The sequence below is a fragment of the Tupaia chinensis genome, unplaced genomic scaffold, assembly GCF_000334495.1.
Source record: "Tupaia chinensis unplaced genomic scaffold, TupChi_1.0 Scaffold000489_1, whole genome shotgun sequence".
NCBI lineage: Eukaryota > Metazoa > Chordata > Mammalia > Scandentia > Tupaiidae > Tupaia > Tupaia belangeri.
The window spans coordinates 6,267,325-6,280,298 of NW_006160001.1; the positions used below are offsets into that span (position 1 = coordinate 6,267,325).

General features: G+C 40.6%; 1 protein-coding gene across 1 annotated transcript in view; it reads left to right on the forward strand.

The window, feature by feature from the left end:
• The window catches only part of LOC114004483 (A disintegrin and metalloproteinase with thrombospondin motifs 12), a 118,552-nt gene extending 107,650 nt beyond the window's left edge, over positions 1-10,902 (forward strand). The window contains exon 3 of the mRNA XM_027774888.1: positions 10,738-10,902. Coding sequence (XP_027630689.1) covers positions 10,738-10,902 — 165 coding nt within the window. The remainder of the gene's footprint in view (positions 1-10,737) is intronic.
• The last annotated feature ends 2,072 nt before the right edge of the window (positions 10,903-12,974 follow it).

The window sequence follows — 12,974 nt, forward strand, 5'->3', positions numbered from 1 at the left end:
TCTTTCCTCTGCACCTGGGTTATTTTTAAGCCTTCCAACTTCTCCCTTCTTTCTTCAACACAATTATTTAGGACTTCCTCAGTTATTGTTTTCTCTCCACCTATCACTTTAATGTTGTCTTCAAGAATGTAGAAGTCTATTATTTTGAGCAAGAATATTTTATTTGCCTTTGGCCAAAAAACACTATAGTTAACCAGAGCTAGTCTCCTTACAGGATAATAGGAAAATACATGTAATTAAAACAACATTTCCACTATTGTTATGACATTTGTCAGGCTTGGAAAGTGGAGATGATGAATGTGGGCTTACTCTTTTAAAGAAAGAGCCCACAGGAAGGCAATCTTTCTTTGTCTTTTGATTTAGAGAAGTGATGCAGATATATGTACATGTTAATGTCTCCATTCATGTTTTTAATATCTTGCTTAGGCTTCCTCTTCAGTTTACTATCCTTCATCCACTGTGACTACTAATGAAATCAAGACCCCTTCAAATTTCCTTATGGTTAGCCTTTGCCCCACCAAGCCATCAGAGATGGCATCCCCCTTTGCTCCAAATCATTGCTTAACATTTTTGGAATGCTGTGTTCCATGTTTCAACAGGAAGGAGGAAAATTGCCTTGGGGGCCACAGCAACAGCCTTGTCAGGCTGCTGTGGGTCTCCCTCTAGGGTGGGAGTATTCTCTCTCAATCAAGGTCCTCACTTATCTGCTGGGAGAAGAGGACCCTGGACCTTGGACCATGGGCCATGTTCTCCGCAGTTCAGGAAGAGCTTTACATTCTTACAGTGGAGCATAGTTTCCAGTTTGAAAATGATGACCTGCTGGGGCATCATGAAAAAAAAAACTGTGCGGGTCATGGCTAAATCTGCCAATCTGCCATAATGGTTTTTGCTCCCCTCAGGGGTGCTTTCACTTCTGGAAGCTGGTCCTTTCCCATTGTTATCCCTAATAACATGTTTCCTGGGCTTCCAATGTGCGAGTTATTTTCTCCCCTTCTTTTCTATCAGACTCCTCATTTTCTGGGGAGGCAGAGGAAACATGGATATATGAATTGCTGCAGAGACAAACAGCAACAAAAAAACAAAGGTAGAGAGAAAATCTGGGAGGCAGAAAACTTTTCTGATAGAAGACTATTGGGAGAAGTAGTCAGAAATGACCCGAAGTCTCTGATATCTCTTTTTCACTCAGGACTAGACATATCATTTTGTAAGAATGGGTCATTTTTGAGGCCCCCACTCCTGTGCCTAGGACAATGTTCAAGAGAAGTTCATTTTTTTGAATGTTATTTATCTATTTTTCCCATGAGTGATAGAGACAGAGAAAGAGAGACAGGCATCCTCCTATAGAGTCTTCACGCCATGATCCACCCCCAGCCTCAGCTAGCCTGGATCATGGACATGTCTGTACTTTCCCCCTCTCTCTCCTGACAGCAAGACAGGGAAGCCCTGGAACTTTTTACACATTACCACTATGCTACCATCTGACTCCAAGAAGTTCTGATGACTTTTTTTGAATTAATACAATGCATCTTAACTGATATTCTTTGATTTTATTGGTTTATTCAGTAATGCATGACTTAGATGTAATGAAAATTTCTGTTTTAATTTTTAAGAATAGGTTTGGTAGGATTCTTTAGCATACGTGTCAGGTTGGGTTTTTTAAACTGCCCATTTTCTTCCTGACGTAAAATGATTTCACATTTCTAGTCCAAAATATTTATTCAACGAGGGTATCTACTTACTGCAGTTTTTTTTCCCCTCTTACTGAAAAGTTTAAAAAAATTTTTTGCAACTTTTAATTGCCCTGATCTGCCAGGATGAATGTTACATTCTCTCTGAACTTCATATTCAGGGGAATATTCTTCTCAATCTGCAATTAACAGTCATCATAGTTGAAACTTTTTGATTGAAGCCAACTAAGCATTTTATTGGGGCCATTACTAGTATACCCTTACCCTTAGTGTTATACCAGTTGGATGTGGGACGATAAGAACAATCAAGTGCCACACAATGAAAGAGTATAGTGTTTTTCAAAATGTGAAACATGCATTCTTTATATCAGAAACTTCAGGAAACTGTCTAAAATGCAGATTCCTGAGCAACGTGCTAGAATTACTGCATCTCTGTGTAGGGTTGCTAAGCATATGGATTTTTAATACACTCTCCATATGACTTATTTGAACGCTAAAATGAGAGAGCCTCTGATTGTGGGCCATCTGAGACCTTGTTCTCAGGCGGTACATTTTTAACTTCTAAAGATTATGTTACTGGACTGAATGGCAGTCCTATCAGTGGCTTACTCTTTCTTTTGTAAGAACAACAGAGAATGAATCCATGGGAATAGCTCTTGAGGGCTATAATTGAGTAAGTGCACTTAGATCCAAGTATAATCTAGTGAGAAAAAAAGACAAATAATGAAAAGGCCACTTTTTTACCCTTACGTAAGACTTCTTCTAGAATCAGAAGTGTGTTAAGTATACTACAAGATTAAGAAATGATTGATTTAGTTTCCTGGGAGAGTCCAAATATCATAAATGTGAGGAAATCCACAGAGACAGCGCCATCCCCCCTGGGGGGTGATTTCTCGCTTTCTGTCTCTATGTCTCTCTCTGTCTGTCTGGCGAGCGCACGCGCCCTACAGTGAAAATCTCTCCAAAAAAAAAAAGAAATGATTGATTTAGTTTCATGGGAAAGTCCAAATATCATAAATGTGAGGAAATTCATAGAGACAGCAACCAGGCTGTGTTAGAAGTCATTTTTATATATTACCTCATTCAGTTCTTACCATGACTCTTCAGCATAAAAACATCACTGCAATTTTATAGATGGGAAAATTGAGGCTCAGAGAAACTGAATTACTAATGCAAAGCTACCTTATTTGTTAGTACCAAAAACAAAAGTTGAATTCAGTCTAAAAAGTTTGGCTTTTTCCAGGAGAAGAAAACAAACTGTGCTGTAGATTCTGTTTCCAATAAGAAAAAGAGGAGCAGGATACGTCGTCCACAGTTGACCTGGAGACTTGGAAAGTCAGTCTGTTCAAGTTTAGCCTCAATTCATTTGGAAAAAAGCCCAGTTTGGAAATTGTGCTTTATTCCTCCTCAGAGATTCCCTGGCCCCCGATAGTCAATCTTTCAGCCTAAGAAATGCCTGTAATGCATTGAAGTTTGAGTAGAAGCCTTAGTCATGACTTCCAGCTTTAAGACTTTATCAAAGAGAGAGCGAGATCTATTAATCATGTCTCCTCTCAAATTTTTCAAGGCACCCCAGTGTACACCAGTAACCACTTGTTCAACTCTAGTTACTGAGGTATTAGCTAACTAGGCTTTCCGTTAATTAAGAAAAGGCCTTTCCATAGGATATGAAAAGGAATTATCACTCTTCCCTGCTTGCTAGTGAGAGCTACAAATGTCATAGCCAGGAGAGTTACTTCTGTGGTCATGAGATGAGAGAGTTGGCATTGATTCTGCCAAGAATCTTGGGTACAGGTTACAAGGGACACCTCCTTTTCTCAGCAGTATTAGAACCTGGATTAGGACTTGGGTGTGTTTGAACTTGTCTCACACTTGAGGTTACACCACCTGCTCCTATCAACTCTAGGTCTTGTTAGTTCCCCTGACTATTAATTAACAGTTTCTTCTTCCTTCTTGGTAGAATTTCTCACCAACTCTTATAAATTCATAGTTGGAACAGACTTTGTAACAAAAGATAGATTAATAGGAGAAGAACAAATTTATTAATACATGCAGTACACTTCATGAAAGAGAAACCGCAGAGAAAAGTAACTCCAAACAGTGGTTTGTGGAGCGACTTCGATGAAGAATGGTCAATTTTAGAGATGAGAGATGTGACAAGACCAAAGAAAGCAGTTTTAAGTTTCTCAAGTAGGAAAACAGGGAAGAAAAATATATGGCAGTAAACTAATGGAGTTAAGTTTGTTTGTAGATTCCTCTTGTGTTATCTCTGAGCTAAGAGTCTAGAGCATCTACAGTAGGAAAATTCATATCCTGTCTTTAGGCCAAAGTGCATGTTGAGAAATAATAGAAAGATCTTTTTCTGTTTGCTGCTTCTTAATTCCCTTTAGCTCAAAAACTATTTGTATCAGGGAGGAACATTTTAACAATCTAGTTTCCTTCTCTTCCTTCATTCAACTCTGCTCCCATCAGATGCAGTCTGCCATATTCATTGGTTCACACCATGTCCTTCCTCTTCCTGCTCAGTATCTTAAAAATACTGACAGCTGACAATTTTAGTTTTACATTTACAGGAATCCCTCCTCCCTTGCACAAACACAGATTCCCCTCTTGCTATTCCTAGGGCAAATTCACCACCATTTTTTCTCTGAGATCAACTCACTCCATTGCATTGTTCCCATTCATAGAGAGTGAATCCGTGAGAATGGAAGGGTTATAATTGCCTGCCATCTACTGCACTTGTACCGCTGCTAAAGGGGCAATGGTTTTATTCATTATATCCTAAGGCCAAATGCCAGAATGTGGGCTTTTTTTCCAGCCCAGAGACAGGTCCTCCTGGCTGGGTGAGTAGCACTTTGCTGTCTGATACAGGTAAGTTTCACCAGTATGGCAGTTGGTAACTTTTAAAAATATACCTCTGTGAATTTTTACAGAAACCCTTATCTTCTGGCTCAGGTAACTGGGGACATGTCCCTTAAATTATTATAATATTTAATGTTATCATTAATTAGATGTGTGCTAACGTTCATCTGAACAATTTATACCAACTCATGGGATACACCTGACAACGCCATAATAAGCCATTAAGTTACTGTCACTATTCATATTTATCAGATGAGGAAGTGGAACCCAGAGAAGTTATTTGCAGCCCAGAAATGAACTAAGCAATTGGACTCTGAGTACTTCCCTTCAAACCCCATTTTGTAGTGTGTGTGTTGTAGGTCATGCTGTGGTAAAATGAGCTGTCATGCATTTATTGAGTACCTGCCATATGCCAAGGCCTCTGCTAGGCCTTTTAAATACAGTGTCTCCGATAGCTGCAGCCCTGCAAGGTATTATAATATAGATTTTGCCCCCTTTTACAGAAGAGAAAACTGGGGCTCAATGTGTTAAGTAACTTAACCAAGATCACACAGCTCCTGCTGTTTCTATCAAACTTGGTCATAACTTTTTGATCTTATGTTCTTTTGGAAGTCATTTTGTCCATTCTCCAATGAAGATTTTTTTTTCCCCTGCTACTTGGACTCTAAACTGCCAGCCAGTGAGCTGGGTATGGTCATGCGTATATCAGATTCCTCTGAAGAGCTTCTGAGAGGTGAGGAATGGAGGCTGTTATTCCAGGGCTCACAGGGGACAACTCCCTCTAGAAATAGAGCCTTGCTACCAGTTCTGTGTGATCACAATCCCAGTCCCAGGCTCCTACTGGCATGTCCACAAGTCTTGCATTCTGGGCTTTGGAGAGTGTCAACCTCCTTGTAGAGCCCTAGTCTTGTTAAAGTTCTTCCCAGAGATTTAATTTTGATTTTCTCCCCTTCTCCAGTACAGTCTCCTCCCCTTCTTCAATCTCTAGAAATAAGCAGTCTAATGTGGTAGCCACTACTTCAGGCTGCTTAAAATTAAGATAATAATGAAAGTTAAATAAGAGAAAATCTAGTTCCTCTGTTAAATTACTTGCATCTCAAGTGCTCAATAGCCACATGGGGCTACTGGTTACTGGATAGTACTGATAGAGAACATCTCCATTATCACAAGGAATTCTATTGAACAGCACAGTTCTAAAAGGTAGGGACCAGATATTCTGTCTTGTTCTATTCTAACACCTGCCTGGCACATAGTGACTACGTGATGGACACCTTGGAGAATGCCTTCGTAGTTTGAGCCCTATTTTCTCAAAATATATGAGTTACTAGGGATGCCAAGGCTTACATACCATCTTCACAAATAGATAGCATCATCGGTCATCCTCTTTTTTGGCTCTATGAAGGCTGGTCAGGGAGCTCTTGCACCAAGCAGAACAAGATATTCTGGGGGGAATCTGCCAAGTGATCCCACTCCCACCTCTCTTTATTCCAAGGTTTCTGTAATCCCTTGACTTCTACTGACTTATGGTGTTGGCCACATAGTAAATGAAAGAAAAGTTTTCTGACTATTGTTAATCAGCAACAGAGAAGTTAATCATTCTTGGAGCCTCCCAGGCTTTGGAACTATGCCAAGGGTTCTGGAAACTATAGACATGAAATCTTGTCTTTGCTTTCTGGAAGCAGCAAGTCTCCCTGGCCTCTGTATCCTCTGAGACTGCACTGGAATGCATAGCACCTGTGGAAGTTCTGCTCCAGGGGTACTGCTGTGTACCATGCTGAGGGCACAGCTATGCAGGACTCTAGGTCTGGGCTCTAAGCCCAGTGTTGTCACGGACTGTGGGATGGCGACTTGGGCAATGCGAATGCTATTTTTTCTACAGAAACATGCTAGGTCCTTTCTGTCCCCTTTCCTATTGTTTATCTTTAGCGAGAATTGGTGGAGGTTCATTGACAGCTGATTCACACCAAGGCATCACAGTCCTTTGTCTTATCCCCAGCCCCTGGGCTTGCCATGTTCCTACTGAAGCACCACAAAGGGTTTGATTTAATAGACCTCGTAAAATTCACCCACCTTAACAGCAACTTTTCTATTGGCCAGTCCTAACACTCTAACTAGTAGACCTTTTTTATTGAAAGATTTTGCTATAGGGTGTGTACACTTGCCAGAGAGACAGAGACAGAGACACAAAAAGCAAGAAATCACACCCTCCCACCCCCCAGGGAGATGCCATGCTGCAATCCCTTCTCCTCTATTCTCCTCTCAGGATTTTAGGCATGCATGCACATGTATGCAGCATGAGTTTTAAGCCACAGGGTCCGGGACTTGAACTGTGGTAGACTACATGGGAATCCAGTGATGTAATCATTATACCATCTGCTGGTCCTCACTTTTTTTTTCTTTTATGTCCAATAATGCTTCCTGTAAAGAATTAAGGATAGGCTTTAAAGTAATTTATTGGGGGGAGGAGGTTGTTATTGACTGGTAGGGGAATAGGAAGTCTCTCAGCTGCTGGTCATGTTCCATTTGTCCATCTGGGTGTTCCTTTTATGAAAGATTTATGGGGATTTACAGTGATGATTTGTATGTCTTTCTGTATGTTTGTAATACTTCAAAATGAAGTTATTTAAAACAGTTTTTAGAAGATAACCTAGGCAAGCATTCACAGATATTTATAACTTAGTTAAAACAAGTAAGTGAGTAAGTGAACTTATTTCCAAAAGAGTTAGCTGTGTGCTGAGACTACTGCATACCGAGAGGGAAGAGAGTAAGTGACAGAAGAGGTGAAAGGTTACATTTGTGTTTGAACTTCAGCCTCTGGCTCATTGTGCCTAGGTTCTTCTGAATACCACATACAAACTCCCAGTAAATTAGATACTTTTTCTTCAATTATATTCCCATTCTCCTTTAAAGATATTAAATAGGTTTCAGGGAAGACTGGAATGGAGAGTGTTTTCTTTGGTTCAAATCCAGAACTGGTAACAGAAGAAGGTGATTCTCTTGGGCAGTTTGCTTCAGGGAAAGTGTGGCGCGAGTCCTTTTTTAGAAAGCAAACTGTAGATGATTTCTTCCAGAATGATCTGGCTCTAGAAAGATAAGAAGAAACCAATAAACTGGGGCCATGTGGTTACCAGATGCCCAAAGCTCTGTGTTTATGTGTTGGGAGAAGGATGAGGTGCACCCCCATCTCCCTCTCTTCACAGTCTGTGGCTCTTCATCTGCTCTGCTGTCTGCTGTCTTCTCATGACACACACACATAAACAAACACACTGGGCTCCTACTCACCTCTGAGCAGGTCTGCTTTCTTGTTCCCTGGCCAGTTGCCAGCTAGCTCTCCATCTCCACCCAGCTTCTGGAAAATACTGAGGTGATTTCCATGTCCTGTTGGCAAGGAATGCAAATGTAATAAGCTTTTAGGAAAATGCCCATTTGGCTTTCAGGCATTTGCATTCATGATGCTCATATGTACTTGAATGGAGTCCCTTCTGTTTTTTTGTTGCAATGCTTGGATGCAAAAATTCAGTGTAAAGAAATGTGGATCAATCCTTCTTCTTGGAGGTGTTTTTGTGGTTGTTTTTTTTCCTGCAGGAACCATAGTATTGGATTAATAGCAGTTGCACAAAGTGCCCCCATGTTCAGCTGTCTCTGAGGAGTCCTGGACTTCTGCTTGCTTTGTTTCCATGGAACAAATGAGCTTCATTAGCAACCGGCACACATTCTACCCTTTTGCCTGGTTTCTGACACAGAGCGGAAATGGAACCAAATCTCGGCCCTGCACGTAGTCTGCTTCAGCTATTTTATTGCAATTATTCAACATTTCTCCCTGGGCCTTGTTGGTTCTTTCTGTCTTAAAGGTTCTCTTCAGAGAAAGATACTGAAAAACAGTATGTATTCTAATAAATGTCAGCATTAATGGAAAATATGTCAGATGTAACCACTATGGAGTTGGTAGTTAAAATATTATCCCTGTGCCTTTATAAAGGAAATGGTGTGACATTTTCACAAGCTTTGCCTCACCTGATTCTCCTAAGAACCTAGGAGGTAACAGGTATTGCTCGTCTTTTACAGATAAGACATCTTGGCTCAGAAAGCATTTGTGACCTGTTCAAGACATAAATTATTCATATGACCCCAAGTAAAGTGGTTTTTTTTTCCCCCTATTGTCTTTGTTATTAATGATATTTTAAAGTTAGTGATCAAAGTAAGAAGACAACTGTGATATTTATGTTAAAACCTGGCTATATTACTGGGTACAGTGAAACAAGCATTTTGGAAAGACACCCACATCTAAGGCTATCCAATAGCCTTCTTCAATGGAGTCTCTCTTATCTCCTGACTGTGAGATCACTCTTCCATTAGTCTTCAGACTTACATGTGGAGCAGAGCAGCCCTGAGCTGCTCAGGAATGGTGAGAGGGGTTTGAACTTGGGAGCCTGTCACAGCTTCCTGCCAGCCCCCAATGTTTCAAGGTTTATTTTTGCAAACTTATTATCTGAACTGCTATATTGACTCTGGAGACTCCAATACAGTAAAATGACCTAAAGAGCCTAATGATAGGGAAGATTATGAGCAAGGCCCTTTTCCTTTTTATTTCTTCTTTTTCTTAAAGTTTATTTATTTATTCTCTCCATGAGAAAGAGAGACAGAGAGAGAGCAAGTACTCCCCTCCCCCCCCAGCAGGATCTTGATGCTGCAATCTCTCTCCAGCCTCAGCTAGCTCTGTATCAGGAGCACATGCATGCCGATGCTGCAATCTCTCTCCAGCCTCAGCTAGCCCTGTATCAGGAGCACTTGATGTGCCCAGGGAGGTCTCTGGACCTCAACCAGAAACCTTCTCTTGTGAAACTGCCTCGCGGAGATAGCAGCATTTGGTTGTTATGACAGTCTCTGGCCCCTGGGTCCTCTTCTATGAGTTTTTCATTCATTAATTTACTCTTCACAGTAACCCTTGATTATCCCCATTTTTCAGCTGGTAAGTTTGAAACCAAGCAAGTACTTTGCCCAAATTCCAGAAGTAATAAGCAGAAGAGCCAGTTCAATTTGAATCTAGTGCAATTCCAGAGTCTGAGAAACTCATCATTTCAACATGGTGGCCCCAAGCAAGTCATTAAGGGCAAGTCCTTTATTTTACAGATACAGAATTGAGATCCAGAGAGTTAAGTTTATTCTATGAAATTGCTGGCAAAGGGGTTTTCTAAGAAACTCACATTGTCACTAGAAAAATTTCCTAATGGGACAAGAGAGTTGTAGAATATACCACATCTGGACCTGACTTCTGAAAGAAGTAACCAATGTTCTCTCGGATATCACTGATTCCCATATCTGTGAAAGGAGAATGCTCCCTTTCCCCCTGAAATTGACAGAGGACTTTCCACTGTAGACTTCCAAAATTCAGTCTAAGATCAAAGACTTAGTATTTATTATGCGTTCTTATTTTCTTGAGTGAAGATAGGCATTAAACATTTCTAGTTGGATGGATGCGTGGCTGGACTACCCACACAGAGGTATATGTTCCAAAAGTGGTCAAAGGAGCATGTGGCATAGGAACGGATTCACTACAGCAATTGAGAAGCACTTAATTTTAGATTCATACAAATGTAGTAATAGCTTTTAGGAAAGCTTTATGAGCCTGAAAAGTTGTAGGCTGCATTTTGGAGAGGTAAGTATATGCTGTGCACTTAAAAAAAAAAAATTAGAGTCACGAGAGATCCATAACTTCAAAACATTTAATAACCATGATTATAAAGATATTTAGTGAGGTTATTTGTGCATAGCTTTTCTGTACGAATAAAATGGCAGATTATGAAAACACTGGTTTTAGGAGTTTCAGCAGTCATCATTATCTACACAACTTTTTTTTTAATTGGCTATAGGGCATGTATGCTTACCAGAGAAAGACAGAGAGAGAGAGAGAGAGAGAGAGAGGGAAAGTGAGAAAGCACTCCCGTGAGGATGGCCATGTTGCAATCTTTTCTCATCCAGTCCTCTCTCAGGATTTTGAGCACACACGCATCCATCCCTGGTTTGTTTTCAAGCTGGGCCCAGGACTTGAACAGCAGTTGGCCATGTGGGATCCAGCCACCTTAACTACCACACCACTGGGTGGCCCTATATAACTTTTCATTTTATTACTTTTTTTTTCATAAATGAAGTTGATTTAAATAAACTGTCTTATTGAATGTGTTTACAGACTGGATTTTTCCATCTACCATATGGAGATTTTTTCATTGAGCCTGTGAAAAAGCATCCACTGGCAGAGGGAAGGTATCACCCACACATCATTTACAGGAGACAAAGGCAGAGAGGTCCAGAGACAGAGGAGGTGACCTGTGGATTAAAAGGTATTGTGGCTTAAATATTCTCACTGGCTGAGGACTTTGTTTTATTCTTTTGATTGTTTTATTAAATCATGACCTCTTCTTATTCAAGTTTATTACCTGCTCTCTATTTTGTTTCCAGGAAGTATGTACTCTCTGATAAGTTATTTTGCTTGTTTATACCCAAATATCTTTATATTCTTAGCGGGAAGGGGAAAGCATCTTTTATATATCCATGCCATATTAGTTAACGAGACTCACAAGACATTCATAATGGCGAATTGGAGTAAGGGACAGCAGCAACTGTTTTTGAAGCTGACCATGTGGAAGGTTTATACCCAGAGACCTTCCTGAAACATGTGTGCCCATGATCTGGGGCTGGCTGGAGCTGGGGGTGGATGGTAGCATGAGTGTCCTGGTAGGGATACCACTCTCTGTCTCTCTCTCTCTCTCCGTGTCTCTCTCTCTCTTCATCTCTTTGGCTCATGGAAGAAATAAAGAAATATAAAGTGGAAATAAACCTCTTTTGGCTATTCTATAGGAAAATAGTTTAAATTAAAGACTGATTTTCAGGCACCAATAGTTGAAAACCGATTTTCAGGGACCAACAGTTGGCTATGTCGCTGGACTCCCTGTAGTCTACTGTTGTTTGAGTCCTGGACCCAGTGGCTTAAACTCATGTCAGGTGCGCGTGTGTGCATGTCAAAGATCCTGAGAGGAGACTGGAGGAGAAGGGATCGCGGCGTGGCCATCCCCCCTGGGGGTGATTTCTTGCTTTCTGTCTCTCTGTCTCTGTCTTTCTGGCGAGGGCACACACCCAATAGCAAAAAAAACCTCTCTCCCTACCAAAAAAAAGACTGATTTTCAGTTTTAGTGGTATTATAATACATTAGTATGGAATATTTCCAGACAGCTTATTGCATCTGCATATGGAGGGCTGACTTAAATGTTTGATGGCGTGTGAAGAGAAACTGAACAAAGAGGAAAGCCACATTATCAGATGATGAATTCAATAGTTTCTTGGGACTGCTTTTGTCTGTTGTTCACAGCCAGGATCCCTGGTCTTAAGCCCTGGGAATGATCTTCTCTGTTCTCTCTGCCTTGTCCTAAATAGTTTTGGATACGTTTCAAAGATACACTGGGTCGAGTTACTTGCTTGCAACTCCTGCCTTCTCTTTAATGTGTAGGGATAATAGACTATGCAGGAAGAGCTGCCAGAAATTGGGACATATTTTCTTAAATATGTATCGTATGACTTCTCTATTTTTCAGATGAAAAATAATACCACAGAAACAATTAATAAAATACATCCATAATATTATTGATATATTTTATGGATGTAGAAACCATGCCCCTTAAGGAGAAAATAGGTAGATGATGAAGAAGGAAGGAGAACTGAATCCTGATAAGGGTTGGGGGGAGGTGGAGGACTCAGAACGAACTTGAGTTTGGCAAATAGAATAAAAGGACAAGGCAACAAGTACCTTACACACATGCACATACACCTACACACTTATATGCACACACCCACATAAACACACAATACATAAACATGCATGGAAACACATCTACACATTAATATGCACATAAACACACACAAACACACGCATCCATAATTACATACTCATAAACATACTCTACAGACTTTACTTCCCCTCTCTGGTAGACAGCAACGTTTCAGAAATTCTTTTATATAATCTTAGCAAACTATTTTAAAAATAAGAAACTTTTGAGTCTATCATGTTCTCTGTGTCCTAAAGAGACAGCTGCTTTAAATCCTTAACTTTAATAAGGTATTGCAAGTTTGTCCTAAATAAGAATCTTCTAAATCTTCTAGCATGTATCAAGAAAGGAAGAGATGGGACCAGCAGTTAGCATAATGGCTATGTCGCTGGACTCCCACGTAGTTGACCGCGGTTCACGTCCTGGACTCTGTGGCTTAAATTCACGCCGGGCACGTGTGCGTGTGTGCCCAAAATCCCAAGAGGAGAATGGAGGAGAAGGGATTGTGGCATGGCCATCTCCCCTGGGGGGTGATTTCTCACTTTCTGTCTCTCTGTCTCTCTCTGTCTGTCTGGCGAGCGTACGTGCCCTATAGCAAAAACCTCTC